The following is a 21,530-nucleotide window of genomic DNA, read 5'->3' on the forward strand; positions in this document are numbered from 1 at the left end:
TCTTAACACATAAGTCTCTTGGGCACCATTAAGCACCAAAACGGCCGACAGAGAATAACGTATAAAACTGAATTAGCAAAACTTTATTATGTCATATGCCATAATCTAGCAAACAACGGTGCCTAAATGGCGATAAATGAGCCCTAGTGTTACGATACGCTTCTTTTAAAGTTTCTTGGGAAGGACAGTCTATGCAATAATGGTAAGGCTGAGATGGAGTGCTACCATCATTGCCTGAGCAAGTGGTGCCCGAAATTTTCAAATATTTATCTAGAATTTTCAAATATTTTGTTGCTAGTTTAAAAAATAACTCACTTGAAATCTACATGATTGTAAACGAGCCAAGCCGAACTCAGCTTGGTTTGTATATGGTATGAGCTCAACCTAATCTCATTCGGATCCATTATGATGATTTAAAAACCCTATATCATAAACAAAGGAGAAACAGGATGTAAATTTAGGAGAATATAGATATCTCAAATGAATAACCTATATGTTAACATCCCTTTTATGTTTTTCATAACAAACGCATGAGCCTTGACCTTCACAAGCTTCCATCTAGCCCATCAGAGTACTTCAGCCCATCCATCCATAAGCAAGCCCAAATCCAATTTCATGTGCAATCCCAGCCATTAGCTCCAAGCCCAATAGCATGACAAAAAAAATAGAAATAACAAATATATGTGTTTGATATTTGAATTGATACTGTATCCTAGGCTCGTATAATTTGAATACGTAGTACTCAGTTTCTTTTTGTTTTTTTTAAGGAAACAAGAGACTCGGGACAAATTTCTCATATATTCTTCCAAACACAGGTTACATAAATTTATAAACATGCATGAGCTAAAGACTAGGTAGCCACAACGTTCACTACCTCCTTATTTGCAGGAATTAACAAACCACAAATGACTTCTTAACTTATTTCGGCTGCTAACTTAATCCATCAATCTCCCTGGCCTCTTGGTTTTGTTTTTTGGGTCTCATATGCAGCCCAGTGGTATAAACCAGCCCATTAACAGTAGACTGGCCCACATCAATAACCGTAACCACAATTCATATATTTAATACAACATTTTTAATCAATTTATTAAATATGAATATAAGAATATCACTCGCTCATGCATTTGCAGCATTTCCCTGGTTATATCTTCTTTACAGAAATCGTCGCATTATAATTTTTGTCTCTTAGCTTGTTCAGCTACCAGTTGTTCCGCAAACCTATGTATACGATATGAAAACATGCATTAACAAGTTGTACATTACTAAATCCGGATTTTTTACAAAGGTAGAAACTAGAATTCGGTAAAGAAGTTGTACTCAGTCAATGCTGCTTTGTTTAAAGTGCCACCTTCAGCCGGTTCAACTTCTCCGGTATCGGTATTCATCCGAGTAACTGGCTTTGTTAGCAATGTTTGGCCAACTTCTACGAGATCACGTAAATTTGCCTTTGTTGCATAGTCCAACGAAGCCGTGTCTCCGGTCAACTTAGTTTCCTATATATTTGCATGTAGTTTAGTGCTATAATGTAAGGTAACTATTGCCAATTTAAGATAGATAAATACATAAGAAAATACTAATCAAGTTTTCAAATATTTAATTTACTAGTTTCATTGTTGTTAAACATTTTTTTTAAATGTTAATATTTTTTAAAAAAATTAGTTACTTAAATGAAAGATATGTTAACCATTTAGTCATGTTTATATTTTCAAATTACCTTGAAAAAAACACCTCACTGAATAATAATCAGGTTTCATATTGCCGTACTAAAAAATCTTATCACTATTACTACACCAACAAAATTTATATATGATTCATTTACGCTGTCATAATTATAAACTTTTCAAAATTCATAAAAAAAATTGATAAAATAAAAACAAATAATAAAAGTTGAGTGACTTTCAGGTAAAAAATAAGTTTGAATAAATATAATAATACACTTAGAAACTTACTTACATTTTAATGAACTTTTTTTCCCATTAAAATAAGTTCATCATGTATGTACACAGCATGTTTGATTTAGGTGAGGCTTATACCTGAATGCGGAGATAATTTTTAACGCTATTATAGTGTTCGAAAACAGCGTTGACATGATAATCAACCATATCGGAACTTGCTTCAGAGAAAATACTTATCAGTGGAGCTGTAAAGTCACAATTGACGAGCCACCCAAGCAGTCCCCATTTTGCGGCCTTTCCTGCATTATATCTAGCCTTGTCCTTCTCCGAGCCCGTACCTAATGATATCACTAGATATCGCCTGTATTCTTCAGCCTCAATTCCGGGGGCTTGATCATCCGAATCAGGTAGTTTCTTTTTTGCACAGATCTGGAAACCTCTTTTAGATCTATGGATCTTTTTGAGCTTTAATAGAACAAGCCTTGAAGCCTTTTTCTGTAAACTTCCAGATCTGGGTTTTTCCTGGGAGAGATCTGACAGCCGAGACGAAAATCGAAGGGTAGTTCGTTGCCGTCCCACGGATGGCGCCAATGTCGAAGCATGAAATGAATCTGACCTGATCCATGACGATGTTTCCATGGATTTCGAGATGAACGAACCGCGATTTGATCTTCTTCTTCGATTGCTTGAGACCTGCAATGGCTTTTCGGGGGTGTGGAGGTGACTGCTAAGAAATCCTGAGGACCTCTTGTTTACAGACACAAAAATAGGGTGGTGGCTCTTATTGAGCATGACCCTCTAACAAGGAGGTGGAGACCTCCTTATATAGAGAGCCTCATGGCCACCATCATGGTATCCTAATGGGCCTAGCCCAGTTAGGGTTACCTCTACAAAACCCCCTCAGCCCAATAACATTGTATTAGTCCATATAATAAAATAAGCCAAACATAATAAATTTAGGGTCGTAAAACCGGGTTTAGTACCATACCCCTACAGAGGAAATTAGGGTGTTCATTCTTAATTTGCCTTGCCACTTCCCCTAGTGCCACCGCACACCGCCAAATACAAAGTTAAAAGCAAAGTTACAAACCTAATATTTCTCATCTCGGATCATCATTGAAAAGTTTGGGGATTGGCAATTAATAATCTGGTGGGTCGGCCGACATATACCCAAAATAGAAAGAAAAAGAATTCAAAAATTATATATATATATTAGATTTTATCCCCGTATTATAGGGTTGTTTTAAATTATTCGTTTTTAATATTTATATATGTATATTTGGATTTTAATTTTATTTAATGTAAGAAGTTAATAATTAATATACTTGAGGTTTGATGATGAAATGGTTTCACAAATAAATAATATGTTATAATTCGGTTTAAAAACTATCTGGGTTTGGTAATACCCATTACCCGTTTATTTTCTTTATATAAAATTATTTCTTAATTATAAATAATATCTTTTTTTAAAATAAAATAGGATATTAACTTTTTAGTATATTCCTATTTTATAGGATTTTCATATCAAATATTTGATGAGATTATATTTTAATATAATGAGATGTTATAACCCGTTTAAGAGCTATCTAGGTTTGGTGAGACCTTTATCCGTGAATTCGGGTCAAATGCGTGAGAAACCTTCATTTACAAATAAAGTAATCTAATGGTTTGAGAGAATGGTTGTTTTACATTTTTCGTTTTTTAATATTTAGTTTTTGGATTTTAATTTTCTTTATTGTAAGAAAGTTAATAATATACTTACGGTTTGATGATAAAAGGCTTTCATAAATAAATGATATGTTATAACCCATTTAAAAGCTGTCTGGATTTGGTGACCCATGACCCGCTTATGTTTTTTACTATTTATCCCCCGTATTACGGGGGTTATTTTACATTATTCATTTTTAATATTTACATATGTATATTTGGATTTTAATTTTATTTATTGTAAGAAAGTTCTGATGGCTTAAGAGAATGAATGTTTTACATTTTTCATTTTTTTAATATTTATTTTTTAGATTTAAATTTTCTTTATTGTAAGAAAGTTGGTAATATACTTAGGGTTTGATGATAAAGGGTTTCATAAATAAATGATATGTTATAACCCGTTTAAAACCTATTTGGATTTGGTGACCCATGACCCGCTCATGTTTTTTTACTATAAAATTGTTTATTAATTATAAATAATATCCTTTTCTTTTTAAATTGAATATTAAATTTTAGTATATCCCTATTTTATAGGATTTTCATATCAAATAATTGGTAAAATTAATTTTTAATTTAATGAGATGTTATAACTCGTTTAAGAGCTATCTGGTTTTGGTAAGACCCATACCCATGAATTTGGGTTAAATCAATTAGAGAACTCCATTTAAAAATCAAACAATCTGGTTGCTTTCATGAAAAATGGGAGCGACCACATCACGACACGTAAGATTTTAGAGTCTTTGTTTATATATATATATATAAAATTTTCGAATTTTTTTTTATTAATTTAATTTGATTTTGTAACACAGTATGAAAACTACATTTTCATCACGTGCAATGCACACGACTCAACAAAAAATTAAATTAATGCTAGTTATTCAAAATGACGTAATGTGTTTTAACTTTTAAAAAGAACGGACAATTTTTTTACTTAGGTTAGTAAAATTATATTACAAAAGCAGGAGTGAAAAGTGTAATTTACTTTTTAAAAATAAATTGTTGGCCTGCTTAATCCCACACTATTTTATATCAGCTTAGATACGTATACACTTGCATTGGTAAGTTAATTACAGGGTTATTTGCTACGACGCTAGCATCGACGAGGTTGAACTCTTGGCCATGTTTTTAAAGTCATGAGCAGGAAGGTAGGTAGGTGCAGCCGATGTACCGATGCAAATATCTGATAACAATGCATCCTTGCCATCTTGTTTTCCCGTCTTCAAAATAAACACATTATATTATTAGGTTATATTATTAGGTGTATATTATGTCCCAAGTGGGATTAAATTAAACCGACGACGATGTTCTATCATTTATCCTTTTTATTAATAAAATGTAGTGTGTATGCATGCGTGTGTGTGTGTATATATATATATATGTATGTATGTATGTAGAGTAAGATTAAAATGAAAATCCACTTGAGTTGTGAAAACCCGCGAAAACCCTATGTAACATCGTTTTTTTTTTTTGTTACATGTAATATGTGTTGTAACATTTAATACAAAACATCGAAACATCAAAAAAAAATGTTTTGCTATTTTTTAACATTTTTTTATTAATTTTTATATATGTTTTCAGAAGAGAGAAAAAGTTATATTTATATTTACATTTTTTATTCACTTTAATTGTGGATCACAAGATTTAAACATTAATTAAAAACATGTGGTTGAGAATGGGTTTCTAGAGTTTTCACAACTCAATTGAGTTTTCATTTTTTACTTAGCCTATGTATGTATGTATGCGTGTGTGTGTGTATGTATGTGTACCTGATATGAGCTAAAGAACACAGGACCCATCGTCTTTATGTCAAAAGTAGGGATGATAACATTCGTCGTCGTCTCACTAAGCTTCGTAGTTGATAGCTTTTCGTTCATGACCTTTCTAAGAGCGCGCCCGTTGTATCGGGCCCAAAAGATCCCTTGACCCTCATTTTAATCTTATTTATAAGCGCGGTAATCCGGTCAAAATAATCATGAAAGTGGTCATAGAGCCATCTATATCCAATTGCACACATACAAAAAGCAGAAAAATAGAATTCAATATGAGTTCATATATTTCAGGGTATATATCTTATTAATCGTGTGATCAAATAGATAGGTGTCTTGTGGGAAAATCTTGGGACTGGTTTCCTTGTAAAAGCCAACAATATCTTTAGCAGCAAACAATGGCCTGCTGTCTTTGTTTGGAGTCGTAAGCATGGCTGTGACTAGCCCCCCGGTACTTGTTCCGGCAATCACATCAAAGAAATCTGCTATCGCTGCTTTATCATCCTTAGATATTCTCTGAATAGCCACATATTAGTTAGACACTCACCATAGTCGATTTAGTGGCACCTTTGTCACATCCAGCCTCATGAAAAACCATTTGGTTAATGGTGTATAAAATTATCTGATATATTAATTAAATTTTATATACACATGATGTCTTTTAGGTTACTTAACTATATATTTTTGGAGACACTAATGATATGCTTGAGAACTATGATAAACGCTTTAGCCATGGTACGGTTTATGATATAAATTGACTATAACGCATGTAAAATTAATATGCACGGGCTTATTACTATTGTTAACGTAATATTAATATACATGGGCTTATTACAATCTTTTAAAATTTTATACTTTTCATTATTGATTTTTATTAACGGCCCTAACTAGTAACTACTCACCTAATTATCTAAGAGGCTTGCATCTCTACCACTTGAGCTAGTCCCACAATGCCACTTTTCATTATATATATGGGTTTATTACGATTATAATGTTAATATTGATCTGTGGCATACGCGCATTTGAGATTTTTTACCATAAGTTCGGACTCAAGATAACTGAGCATGGCAGCAGGGATAATGCCTTTGATACCTCCACCATCGATGCAAAGGATGGTTATGAGCTTCCCGAATGTTGGAGGTGGGAGTCGGCCAGGGATCGTTACTGGGTTGTTGCTTGCCATTTTGAAAATAATGGGATGCTGTTTGCTCACTACCTTAGTTTCTTTTTATAGGCGAGCAGCCCATATTTTATTTTTAATGGTCCCTAAAATAGACCACTCCCATTGGAGATCGGAAAGTGTTCGGTCAGGTGTATTAGATTGAAAGGAAAAGCAGAATTACAATTTAAGTGTCGACTAGTTCGGTTGTTGTGCCCCATTGCATTTTTACTTTAGTTTTTCTTGTTTCTCTTTTAGACATATTACCATACTAGGGTAATAACTCATGTTACACACGGGTGAAAAACACATCAACAAACAATATAAAATATAAACTACGTATTCATTCAACACAAATATTTGACTTAAGTTTTTTACCCTCAAATGTCTAAAAGATGTTAAACCATGTCTGTAACATAAAAAGAAAACACTTTATAAATAAACAATGTAATGAATAATAAATAATATAACATAAATACACCATTAGACCTGAAAAAAATAAAAGTCAATATCATTTATTAAAATTTTGTTGTGAATATATGGAAATTAGATTTATAGAAGGTTGATAATATGGAAACCTATGTGGACAACCTAGATGAAGGACATGTGGACAAAATTGTGTTGCTTTAATATATTAGTTAGATGTACATATTCTAGTGATGATATATATTTTTTAAAAATAAAATTTTCATCTAAAATATCTAGATAAGGTTTGGTATACAGGAATGAGAGCCGGAATGAAATGAATCATTACGAATGAATGAAAAAAAAGAGTGTTTGGCTGATTAATGGAATGGAATAATCTATTACATAGTCTATTCAATTCCATCTAAAACACCTCAAATTCTTTCTATCGATCACCTTTTTATTTGGGGGGGAGGATTAGGGATGGCAACGGGTCGGGTTCGGCCCGGGTATTGCTAATCCCATACCTGTACCCGGCTATAAAATTCAGTCTCATACCCGGCCCATTACCCGTCGGGTATCGGGTATACCCATTAGATTGTTGAAAAAATTTTCGTTAGGATTGTTAAGTAAATTTTTTTATCATTATAGTTATCGTATATATATTTTTATTTATATATGTACTGTTACAAACTAAAATATGACGCATTACATCTATATAAACGATATCATAAATAAATAATAGAACTTTTGTATAACCACATGTATAAACTTGATAACATATAGAATATAAATAATACTTTTTAATACATATCTTAAATACAAAATATTAACAAAATGAAATTAACGCTAAAAAATTTTCGGGTCTTTATTTCGAGTATATAGTTTAGGTAAACGGGTATGTCTTTTCGGGTAATCAGGACGGTATCACCAAATCCCATACCCGGCCCATACCCGCGAAAAAATTTCAAAACTAATCCTATACATGGCCCAATACCTGTCGGGCTTCGGGTATACCCGTCAGGTTCGAGTTATTTTGTCATCCCTAGGGGGATATTGGATTTTAATCATCCAAACTTTTGCCTTTTGGCCGAAAATAATCCCAACTTTCACCATGTTAGCCTCCAACGAGCCTTTTTTTAACAAAGACTAACCCAGCTACTTTTAGGACAAAATATGATATTTCTCCAAGTTGATAGAAGGTAAAACAAAACTTATGGTTATTGTAACCTAGGTTTATTTTTGTAAGAGAATTTTGTAAATTATAGGATATGTGTATGAGTTGTTGTCAGTTGAGAAGAGAGAAAAGTGAGTATTTTTTTGTAAATTTGGGAAAATTTGTTTGCCCCCGTTAAGTTAAACTGGTTGTGAGTAGAGAAAAAAGAAACTTCAATGATAAATGTATAAAAAGTATTATTTAATTGAATAAGATAGTGAAATATAGTTTTTTTATTGTAATTATAGAGATGAGAATGGAGGACGGGCTGAGAATGGTCTAACGAATAAAACTACGAATATTTTACCCTCGTGATCATAGAAAGAGCTAGGTAACATAACCTGAGCTCATCATCTCATGTTCCGCGGGACAATGGGATGGCTATCAATTAGGGGAGGTGTTGAGATTACATAATAATCTAAAGCTATTGATGAATAAGTTACGCTTTGTTGGAACTAATATAACTTATTTTGTAGTTTTAAATTTAATATATTTTAACTAATAACTAGGATTTAGAATTCGCAAGTTCCACCAATTATCCATGTGGAGAAGGTGGTCGGTAATTCCGTTAAGCAGGTTTTCAAAAAAGGGGTGCGGTGGAGGTTGGTTGTAGTTTTCTCAAAGCAGTGACTTTCCTTCTTGTTGATAATCGCCATAGATGATTGATATCCTCTCTCACAGAAAAACTAACTGAGACCTTAGAAGTAGTTCCAAACATTATTAAAAAAAAGCTGGTTGTCAATTAATCTTTTTTGTTACAAAAAATACAATTTTGTGAATTGAAAGCTCGAGTATGAATTAATTATTTTATTAATACGTAAATCTCGACGCCTAATTTTTTTGTTACAAATAATAAACTAATTTATTATGCTAACAACAAACATTAACTTGTTGGTACAATATCAGAATTTGCTTGGTACCAAAATTGAGTTACCCTCACCCCACCCACGACCCCTCAACGGGCTACTTGCTAGTGACGGTTGTTGACGGTGGTGCAAAGAAAATGAGGGAGGGTTGGTGATAGTCAATTGGTTGCTTAATTTTAATTTGGTTGTTAGTGAAGGTGCGGTATTCCCTTTTAAACACAAAATTACCACTTTTTTTAATAGCAAATGTTACTCATACTATTTTATATAAAATTACTCAGTTTATGTTAAGAGGCGCTTAACCCCGTATTGGTTAAACACAAAATTAATTGGTTTATGTTAGGTTTTTGTTTCAAAATGTTTTAGTGTAATCAGAAGAATATTAGCGTCCAATCTATAGAAGTAAAATCATAAGGCACTTGATGACAAGAAAACCCAAAGTATTTACACGATCAAAATGCAACCACACTCATTTTGTAGGTTGACACGAAACAACCCATTTAAGTCAATTTTTTGTTTTTATTATTTTAAATGTATATTAATAACTCCAAAATTACAAAATTAAACTAGACAATAATTTTTAAACTACAAAACCCGATGCTCATTCATCCAATATCTTAAAACTTGACATAAAGCACACAAAATATTTTAATTATAATAATAACCATTTTTTCAAAAAATGTATAGAAATAAATGAGTTAAACTAGTCAATCAGCAAACCCACCATGTGAACCCAAACCAGGTTTCTTTGGCTAAACATGTTCCGTGTCGACAGAAATTAACCGAACCCTATTTAAACGAAACCCAGAACACAAATTTCATGTTACATTCATATTGTGTTGTAAATTCACCCCCTTACATATATACAACTAGTCAGTCCTTTAAACTCTTTCAAACCAACTTAGCATCGTATAAACATTATACGTGGTTCTAAAAAGCAATCCCAAATGCTCTTAAAAGACCCGGATCACACTAAAATCTGAAAGGGATCATGCATCCAAATCATAAATCAGTAACAAATACTAAATACAAACCAATTGTAAAAAATAAATTCACCAAAACTATGATCATCTCTCCAAATCCCATGCATAAACTTACCATCAAAGAATCAACTTGCATGTTGTTTACCTTGTTCTTTACTTTGTTCTTTAACCTCTTCTTTGCCTTGTTCTTTCACCCCTTCTTTACCTTGCTCTTTCACCACTTCTTTACCTTGTTCTTTCACTTCTTTACCATGTTCTTTCACCACTTCTTTACCTTGTTCTTTCACTTCTTTGCCATGTTCTTTCACCCCTTCTTTACCTTGTTCTTTCACTTCTTTGCCTTGTTCTTTCACCTCTTCTTTGCCATGTTCTATGGACCCTTCTTTTTTACCAAGATTTTTTCCACCTATAAGGTCTCCAATCTTCTTAAACAACTTCTTCCTGTGATAAAGACCATAAAGATAATACCCCTTATCATCACCATGTTCTGAATGACTCCGATGATGATCCGCTTCTTCAAAGTGACCCGACCCACCTGAATGATGATGATGAGCTTTCGCTTTTGGCGGCGTTCGTGGTTCTGATTTTGGTGAATCATCAGTATCAAAAATAGACCCTTTAAGTGCTTCAAATTTCTCTGGATCAACATCTACAAAAGTGTCATTATGATCATCTTCTTCTTTGTTAAACCCTTTAAAGTCATCAAAATCGAAACTAAACATATGTTGTGGTGAAGAATCCGGGGAGTTGAAAACCTCGGTATGATGATCTTCATATGGTTTATTAGCTTCGGTTTTTGCAGTGAGTAATGTTTTGAATTCATTCAAGTTTTCATTAGCCGCGGCTTCTTTTGCTACTAATCTTTCGTTTTCTTGTGCAAGAGCGCATAAAGATTCTTCCTTCTTGGATAACAAGTCTTTGAGTTTTGAGGATTCGGCTCGGGCTATGTTGGAAGCCTCTTTAGCAACGTTCGACTCGTTTACAGCTTGTTTAACTATATCACGAAGCTTAGAAGTTTCTTCTCGTGTGATTCGTGTCGTGTTTTCAGCCGCCATTAATGCTTCATGTAGCTTATTGTTTTGGCGTGTAAGTGACGCGTTCTCTTCATAAGCCGTGTTAATGCAAGTTATGAATCCCATTTCTTTTGCGGACCATGCAGCAATGGACTCGTCGGTTTCGATTCGTAACTGGTTTAGACGTCTGACTTCTTTCTTTAATATGGTCACTTCTTGCTCAGATGATCTTTGCATGTTAAGCTCTTGAGTTAAGTGCTTAATTTCAAGCTTTGATTCTTCTAAATCCATCTTCGTTTGTTCAATCTGTCTCGTTTGAATCATCAACGAATCCAACATATGCGACTCTGATTCCTTGGATTTCTCCAATTCATCTTCCAATTCCACTATTCTTTTATTCAATTTCTCAATAGAAGCCTCTCTTTCCCCTAGCTTAACCTTATACACCTTCGCAGCCTCAACCTGACTAATCAACAATTTAATCTGTTTATCTTTCGACTCGATATCCCTTTTCGAACTCGCCAACAAATCGTTAGCGTTCTTCCTCTCGGTTTCCGACTCATTTAACCTCAATTTCGTGTTCCTTAACTCCTCCTCTAAACTAGTCATTTGTTTCTGCATCATTGCAGCCTTAACTATCCGATTCTAAGAAATGGCAAATTATAACATGATTACACAAAAGGTTCAAATAATATTCGGATTAGCTAGAATATAATAATACGTACCTCGGATATGCTAACGGAATTACGATCGACGGAAACTAAGGCTTGCTTATCGACCTGTGAGGCATTGTCTCCTCTACAAATCTTGGATCCGGAGATGGTTCTAGTTAGAAACGATGAATGCTTCTTCTTTTGTCCAAATTCTTGATACCCGGATCTAGAAATAAGCACAACAGGTTGGTAGATGGGAATTTGAAATAATGGATGTTACATGTACTTAACGTATGGTTATGATATGATTGAAAGAATGAATAATATGAGAGAGAGAAATGAGATTGGTAAATGGTACCTGGATTTGGAACGTAACATTGTGTTGTGGTGTGAAATTGAGCGGTTGAGAAGAAATCGGAGGAAGAAAATGATCGGAATGGTTGAGGATTTGAAGGAAGCCGTGGTTGGCGGGTGCAGACTTCCTGTGTGTGTAACGTCTTTGGTCTATAATATCACAATATTAAAGTCTAATACATTGAATGCTCATTAATATTTTCTTTTAATATATATTTAGTCAGGTAGAAAAATATCTTCATTTATAAACAATAAATATTTTAAGTTTTCACTTATCTCACTTTTAATGGATTATGTTAATATAGGATTTGAGTTAGGCCTTGTGAAGTTATCGGTTCGAATCTCGAATCCACTCGGGGTTTGGTCCCACCTTGTGTTACACCAAAGAGTTCTACTATTGTTGCATCACAACGATTGTCAAGTGGAAACTGGCGGTAAGGTTTTCCGGGGGACGCCCAAGCCAAATTTTGAAGCCAACGTGTATTCGGTTAAGACAACATAATCTGGTCAGAGTGAGGGCAATATGACTCCCCAATTTGAAGAGTGTGATTGCCTAACACACAAGAAAATCATTTTAAAAAAAAAATTGTGGTTGGTCCAATGGTAACCTCCTAATTTCGTATTGTGAGGTCGAGTTCATTTGAAGCAATTTGTTTCAGATTGACCTAGTATTTTTCTTTTTTAGTTGTGAATTTCTTTTTAGATGGGGTGTCATGTTAAAATGTTTTATTCTTCTCGTAGAAGGTGATCATTTGATAGGTATCCGGTTCTTAGCCTTTAAAAATAAGGTAAAGTATAAATAGTCGTAAGTTTATAATTATATACCTTTCTAAATATAAAAATCAAATCGTATTTTTAAAGTTGTTTTCTAAAAAAGCACAGTGAACTATATATAAAAACTAGATTTTATCCCCGTATTACGGGGGTTGTTTTACATTATTCGTTATTAATATTTATATATGGGTATTGAGATTTTAATTTTATTTATTGCAAGAAAGTTAATAATTAATATACTTGAGGATTGATGATAAAATTGTTTCACAAATAAATGATATATTATAATACGGTTTAAAAGCTATCTGGGTTTGGTGATACCATTACCCGTTTATTTTCTTTATTATAAAATTGTTTCTTAATAATAAATAATATCTTTTTTTTAAATAAAATAGGATATTAATTTTTAGTATATCCCTATTTTATAGGCATATCAAATATTTTATGAGATTAATTTTTAATATAAAGAGATTTTATAACTCATTTAAAAGCTATCTGGGTTTAGTGGGACCTTTACCCGTGAATTCAGGTCAAACGCGTGAAAAACCTTCATGTGCAAATAAAACAATCTAATGCCTTAAGAAAATGGTTGTTTTACATTTTTCGTTTTTTAATATTTATTTTTTTGGATTTAATTTTCTTTATTGTAAGAAAGTTAATAATATACTTAGGGTTTGATGATGAAAAGGTTTCATAAATAGATGATATGTTATAACCCATTAAAAGCTATCTGGATTTGATGACCCATAACTAGCTTATGTTTTTACTATAAAATTGTTTATTAATTATAAATAATATCTTTTTTTTTTAAATTGAATATTAAATTTTAGTATATCCTTATTTTATAGGATTTTCATATCAAATAATTGGTAAGATTAATTTTTAATTTAATTAGATGTTATAATCCGTTTAAGAGCTATCTGGTTTTGATAAGACCCATACTCTAGAATTTGGGTTAAATCAATGAGAGACCTCCATTTAAAAATTAAGCAATCTGATGGCTTCCATAAAATAGGAGAGCGATCACATCGCGACACGTAGGATTTTAGGATTTTCGTTTATATATATTATAGATATAGATTTGTTATTATTTAAAGATTATTTTTTCAAGTTGACTTAAAAGAAAAGGTCCTTATTAATGAAATTTTTTTCACTATATTTATTTAATGAACTTTTTTTCTCTTCCATATTTTGAAAAAAAAAATTTGCGTAATCAAGATGCATGTATGTTCCGTTCAGATCCTTAAACTTTTAAAAAAGAATAGCAATTATAAAATAATTTCGCAAAAATGAAGCAATAATTAAATTTTTAGTGGTTTTATATTTATAAAAATATGTAAGTGACTTTAGTGAATCACTTAACAAACTTGATTACATTAGCTAAAACATTTTTAACAGTTATAAAATAATTATTTAAAAAAATTGTAAATGAATAATGTTATAACAAATTGTGTTTTGTATGTAATTTATCTTCCTAATAATAACCCTATTATGATATATGTGCACACACTTTTAATTTTCTCGCTATATTGTGAAAACGGGTGAATAATTATTTGAGTATATAAACAAAATACATATATATTGTGCTGTTATCAAAAAATTTAAGAATCTAAGTACCGAATACTAGATCTATCAGTTTAGTTTTGATATATGACACTTCTTTAGACCTAAGCAGTAAGTTAACTAGTTCGACATCTTATGATTATGATTTTAACTTAAATTTACTCCGAAGCGAACATCATTGCTAATTGCTTCGATACGAAATGAATATGTATCAAACCCTACTATATCAAAAACCAATTTTTCAATGACTCTTAAGTGATGTTGTGCATTTAACGACTTGAGCACCACATTTTCAATAAAGTTTGCTAAAGTATTGTTAATTTGTGTTGAATTCTACATAACACTAATAGTTTTATTTTTTAACGACCATTTTATTAAGAAAGGAATTAGCAAGCAAAACACTAATAGTTTTTTCTTTTCTCTTTTAAATGTCATTTGAATTACTGATGGATCACTAACTAACTCATTCATCTTTGTTCCACCAATAGTTGGGAACCCGTAAAAGGTAAGAAAAACTCCTCTGAAGTCTGAACCCTCTATCTTTTCATTATAGGTGGGACTCGAACCCAATGCTTCTTTTTTTTCTTAATTGGTGGTAGAAAATAAGAGGATAAATAACAAATTTCTTTTTCTTATAAACAAAATATAAGATAACAAACATGTGAGCTACTAGGACATAGAAGACTTTACGTGTTCATTCATTTATATGGGTATAAAAAAACATTAGATGAGGGGTGAATGTGTTAACTTGAGCAATTCGAGAGACTTTATTATTAAAATATGTATAGTAATTGATTGCCAGAGTAACTCGCGTGTGACCTTGTCCAACGGCCGCCCAACATTGTCTTGGGATAACGTTACTTTAGTCAACCTTCATAATTTGGGCTCAGTCATCAATTTGGGCTTTTGGGTTCTAGTCAAACAACTCAATATTTAATTCTTTAATAATAATTTATAGAGACAAATCATAATAAAACTTTATTAATTTTCAGAACAAATCTGTTATAATTTAGGGTTTAAATTTTGTCATGAGAAACACGATACCTGAATAAGGAATTACCGGATTGGATCCCGATTATTACTTCCAAAAATAGTGCTCCTTTGGGTTAACTCTAGCGCAATAATGTTAGAAGAGCCGTTTTATGTAAATAGAACGTCGTGAGCCTATACAAATAGAAGACCAGCATATAAAAAAGATTAAAGAAGAAAAGTTTTTTGTTGGTCAAGGTAAGGGAGTACTCCCTACAAGGTTTGGAACACACAGGGGAATTAGAATCAGAGATAAAGAAGTATCTTTATATATGTAATTAATCTCAAGTAAGATATTAAAATAAAGATGGGAAGGATGTAACATCCATCTTAAAAGTTGTGGGTCCAAAGTGTAATTGATTCAAATAAAAGTCCATTGTCTAAAATGAAAAATATGCAAAAACTTGGTTAGACGGACCCTCTAAACAAACAGGGCCATTTCAGACAGTTCTTATTAGGGCTCATAAGAGATTTGGCGGTTTTGATTTGTCGGGATGGATTTTGCATACAAGAACAAGTGATCTAAGAGCATTCTCATCTCATCTATCGTCTTCTCCATCATCTTTAAATTTTTAAAAAATCAACCAAAAACTAACTCCATCTCATCCACTATTTGTTTACCCCAACCTAAAATTATAAAAAGCTGTTATAACAACTTTTTATATATAAAAAGTTACTATTCATCATTCTTTAAATTATTCTGAGTGTATAAAAACGAGAAATATAATAAAATAATTGTTTGTGAGTATGATAAAGAAAAAAATGGTGGATGGGTTGTGGAAGATTTTTAAAAATAAGTATTAAAATTTGAAAAGTATGAATTTTAGTTAAGTTATAGGATAAAAAATGTTGGAAAGAATGTGAATGCTCTAAATATTAATCATGGTGGCAGAAGCTACACAATCAAACATTTAAGCAACAATGAATAAAATGAATACTTGCATTAATTGTCAATCACAAGTACATGAGAGAATAGATGGAAGGCTAGACAATATATTCTATAAAAACATATATATACATAGACTATCCCTTCTCCCATTGATGTTCTTGTTGGGGTTTCGCGTGCTATTTTATAAAATTTAAAGCAGCATAAAACATGTGTACGAGCCGATCCAATTTGAGATTGTGGATCGCCTACTAGGAGTCTGGATGCAAACCAGATTAAAACAAACAACTTATAAACATAGGGTGTATTAGAAACGTGTACCTTCACCCGTTGTGGTAGACTGTGATTCGCAAGACACCTTAAGACAACAACTCGATCGTTAGATCCGAAACGTGAAAACTCCACGTGAACAAAAACTGAACCTTGTTCGTACTTGTTCTCCCAATCGGCCCATATGCCAGATGAACCCAATGTTGGGTTTGTAGGCCTTTTGTTTAGGCCTAGTTTATTACTTGAAGTCCAAAGGACAAACGGGTGTAGGATGGTTGTACCGAAGCCCAACCCGGTTTTAGATTTCTTGTTTAATAAGATGCAAACCCTAGTTGTTTCTCTATATATATGACGTTATGTACTTTTAATCCATTGTCACTCAATAAAGAATATCTAGTTGTCACCCGTGGACGTAGGTCAGTTTAGACTGAACCACGTTAAATCCTCGTGTTCGTTTATTGCTTTCGTGTTTGTGTCCAATTCGTGTGTGCCTTTAATCCTAACAAGTGGTATCAAGAGCTTAGGTTGTTACACACTGGAGAACACAATCGTAGAAGAGAGTTGGTCTATTAGGGTTAGTAGTCGGTAGCCAGAGCCGTTGAACCCAGCCATCGATTGAGGTTTTTTTTGTTAAAAGGCCGCAACCTGTTTTTACTCTTTGTTCGATTGAGTAGAAAAATAAAAAGCAAATGCTTTGTTTTTTGTGGGGGTTTGCGCCAAGGAAGAAAACCCACAACCGCCAACTTTAGTTTGCAATTCCCAACCAAAGGTAAAAAGAGAATATATGTGTTTTGAGTGTAAGACCAGGTCTTTTGTTTTGTTTTATTTTGTTTTGTTTTTTTTTGGTTTGGGCTGCTATCTTTTGCATGTAAAGAAAGGCCAGTAGGCCTAAATTCAGTTTGCTAATTTGTATGGGCCGAAAATCTTTTGGGCTTTAATCAGTTTCAATTTAGCAAAGTACAAACCAAAAATGTTTGAATCAAGATTCTATTATTGTTGAAGAACATTTGTCAAGTCAGAAGAAATTAAAAGAAACCAAAACCAGTGCCAACCGCGTTTGTCAGGTTTTATCGTTTCATTTTCTGATTATCAGTTCGTTATTACGTTGTGTTTAAAATAGGCTGATTGTTTAACAGAGTTCAGTAGAACAGTCGTTAAGTTCAGGCCCGTGCCATTGTCGTGTCTGTCTCTGTTTTATCCAGGTTTTTGTTTTAGTTATTGTTATGGCAGAAGACGGAAAGGTTCCGATACAAAAGTTTGATGGACAGAAATTTGGTTGGTGGAAGATGCAGATTGAGGCATTACTTTGTCAGAAAGACTTAGATGCAGTGCTTGAAAATGAAAAACCAGAAAAGTTGTCAGATGAAGATTGGAAGAAGTTAGACAAAAAGGCTAGGGCTTGTATTACTTTGTCATTTTTGGAATATGTGGCTTTTAACATCATGAAAGAAACCACAGCACGTGGTATGATAGAGGCACTATCCAACATGTATGAGAAGCCTTCGGCAGCGAATAAGGTCTATCTAATCCGAGAGCTAGTGACAACTAAAATGAAAGATGGTGGATCAGTTACAATGCATATTAATAATCTTAATTCAATCTTGTCCCGCTTAGTGTCAGTCATTAAGTTTAATGATGAAGTTCAAGGTATTTTGTTATTATCCTCTTTGCACGACAGTTGGTCGCAAGCAGTGATTGCGGTTTGTAGTTCGTCTACAAAAATTACTTTTGATGGGATCGGGATCTGATTATGGGAGAAGATTCAAGACACAGAAGTTCAGGTGAATCATCAGGCAATATGCTAGTCACATAAGGTAGAGGTAGGGGAAAACAGCGAGGCAGTGAGAGCAGGAAAGGAGTCAGCCTAAGACTCGTAAAGATATTAAATCCTGAAGTTGTAAAGAGAAATGACACTTCAGGAATTAGTGTCCAAATGGTAAGAAAGAGGTAAACGTTACAAGGAATTCCAATAAACTCCCACCTCTTGCAAGTGCAATCATTTTTACCAATATCAACTACATATTGACCCCTAATCCCATTTACCTGCCACCTAGTATCACCACCACTTCACAATGCAATTTGGTATTGCTTTCAGGATGCGATCAAAAGTTTATGTTGCCTTTGGTGTTAGTGGCTTATGCCACTTTTCTTGTGCCTTCATCACATTGATAGTCCGCTTCATCAAGTATTCCCTTATATAGTCCAAGTATGAAATTGTTGGCTTCTCTCTCCCTTCCATGGTTTTTGAGTTCAAGACTTCACATATGTTGCTGATAAGAAGATGAAAATGTGCTCTACCTTCGGAATGATTAAACAAAAACAATAATGTTATTGCATTGAAGCCTAATGCTCATTAGATAAGTAGTTTGTTATGATACCAATGAAGTAAGACTTAGACCAATGTTGTGGTGGTATGCATGCTAACCATTTGTAGGTTTCAACATTAAACTTCCTTAACTATTCCATTTTTCAATAAACTCAAGAACTATTATCAAAATACACAAAATCATTGAAGATCTATATTCTAATGTTTATTATTGAAATATATTAAAATTAAGAAAAGGTTATTACTTGTTGCATTTCCACATTCCCGTAAGCAATCTTTGAATGCTTTGCCTCTCCATTTCAGATTCATATTTTGTTTTATATGCCTAATTCGAATATGTGTTCTATAGCAGGGAACACTTGTACAAGATCTGGGAGAAGACCCTATTTAAAATAAAGTATTAACAAGTTAAAAACTGATTACTAAAATATTAATTAACATAAGACACGATGCAAACCTTTTGTCTATCTAAGATGAAAGTAAAATTGCAATATTTGTCTAGATCTAGATCATTTTCATCTTAAAAGGCATTCTAAAAACCAGGTCAATGAATCCTTTTTTCCGCAACTGCAATTGCATAAGCCACATGATATATTACATTCTTAGGATCCTATCAAACAACAACTAAAACCTAACCCTAGTGAGGTCCTTTCAAAAAAAGCGCTATCTAACCCTATCAAGTCCATTCTACATGCTTTAAATCCCGACTTTTAAGTTCCCAAACATATATAAATTCTTTTGAACACTCTAGTTTGGTAATCTGGGTTAGGTTCTAGCTCAACTTCAATGTGCACTGTTGTGTTTCGGATTGCTTTCTTTAACTCCAAGTTGTAATCCCTCAATCTTGAGTATTGCTATTTGTAATCACCTTGGATTTTCCTTTTAGCCCCATGATTTTTCCTAAATGCTTTCATTCTTGAAACCCTAAGTTCATACTTTTAGGCCTGCTCCTGTTGGATGATTTTGGTTTTAGTATATTGGTTAGATTCAACCAAATTAAGCACACTCTGATCTTCAACCATGAACTTTTCAGTGAAGTAAAGATTATCTCTTGACTGAAGAGAAATGAGATTAGGTTTGTAGGTTACTATTTTCCAAGTCTCAATAGCATCATCCTTCTTTGCTCGTACAACGCATAAGGACAAATCCTTTTTTAACCTCTCCTTTCTTTTCTTACAGTAATATGCATTGTTTTTAGTGGCCTTGTTGATGCTTTGGCCCCACTAATAGATTCCCCTTGATTGGATCCTAGAGTAGATTTTGTTTTTCCTCCACTTTTGGTCTTTTGAAGTTCTTTTAGTTGGCCCTGTTGGGTTTCAGTAGTGAGCAGTTAAAATTTTATTTATTAAAACTGGTTCAATAAACATGGTTAATAATAATTAATTATATTAATTAATAATTATACGCAACGGAATATATATATTTAATCAGCACCGAAAACTAAACCCGACAGGATCCGGTTACAAACAATGTGAGTACAAGTCAAAACATTAAATATAAGCTAACAATATATTTAAGTTTAGCTCGGTTAATAATTAACCGGTTGAGACACCGAAGGCTAACGAACCGAGCTAGGTGACACAACGAGATCCAACGACCAATCAGTGGTGGTGCACGACGGCAACGATAGTGATGGTGGTATCCGGACAGCAGCGGCGACGGCTGTGAGCGGCGACGGGTGGTGACGGCTGGCGTCGGTGGTGCCGGCAGGCGGCGGCGGTGACTGGATAGCGCCGGTGGTCAAGCAGCGGCGGTGGTGCAGGTTGGCCGGCGATGGGGTGGAGGAAGAAAAGTGATGGACTTGTTGATTAGCTTAGGGTTAAGGTTATGTCCACAACATCATGTGTTTATATAACCTATAATTAGGTTTAACTAACTTAGTTAGTTATAAACCCAACGGGCCAACAAGTCCACTTCTTGCTCCAAAGCCCGCTCCATGTAATTTCATCTCATTAAAGCATCTAACCCGGTTAACTAACTTAAGCGGGTCAATGGCTCGTTACCTCACGGTGTAACTCTCACGGGTTATAACCCGGTTGGCCGTATTGACTTACCCGAACCGGTCCATAATTCCAACAATCTCCCACTTGGACGGTTTCTGGTTAAGTTACTCAATACTGACAGCCAGCGGTGCTCTAGCTACACATAGCTGCCCCCGACAGGTTATAACATTTTAAATTCATTAACCAAAATAATCTTGGAATACACTATTGCAAGATAACGAATTTATGGTAATCGTTGTCATCTATCCATTCTGTATAAGACATCAATTGAACAATGAGACATGGATCAAGCTCAATCTCATATGGCGTTCAATCATTATAGTTCTCGATCTAGAATCAAAGTGGTCCAATCAAACACACAGTTAGTTTGGGTGAGGCCTCACACTTTACCAGTTTGAATCAACGAGGGCGCCAAGATGTCTAACTGTTACATATCATGTAAGAGTACAAAATCCCATCTTGAATACATACAACTCCCACTGAACTTCAGATTATTCCCAACCAATGCCATTATAGCTGGCGGTTACGCGACAGCGGTTGACACTGATCAAAGAATAACCTCTAGTAAACGAAAGTTCTAATATGTATCTCAGGTCTGAGGATACTAAATGAGTATACCAGTATCAAAACATCTTATGACTAAGATTCATGAAGATAATTTG

General features: G+C 33.6%; 1 protein-coding gene and 1 pseudogene across 1 annotated transcript; both read right to left on the minus strand.

Annotated features, from left to right (window-relative positions):
• Positions 1-1,292: 1,292 nt before the first annotated feature.
• On the minus strand, positions 1,293-6,551 carry LOC143611174 (patatin-like protein 2; annotated as a pseudogene).
• Positions 6,552-10,122: 3,571 nt separating this feature from the next.
• Positions 10,123-11,634, minus strand: LOC143611175 (uncharacterized). Its single transcript, XM_077085448.1, has one exon. It carries the CDS (start codon positions 11,632-11,634, stop codon positions 10,123-10,125), a length of 1,512 nt encoding a protein of 503 aa, XP_076941563.1.
• Positions 11,635-21,530: the final 9,896 nt, after the last annotated feature.

The sequence above is a fragment of the Bidens hawaiensis genome, unplaced genomic scaffold, assembly GCF_021521415.1.
Source record: "Bidens hawaiensis isolate Kalapana, Puna unplaced genomic scaffold, B.hawaiensis_p1.1 tig00029902_1, whole genome shotgun sequence".
NCBI classification, from domain to species: domain Eukaryota; kingdom Viridiplantae; phylum Streptophyta; class Magnoliopsida; order Asterales; family Asteraceae; genus Bidens; species Bidens hawaiensis.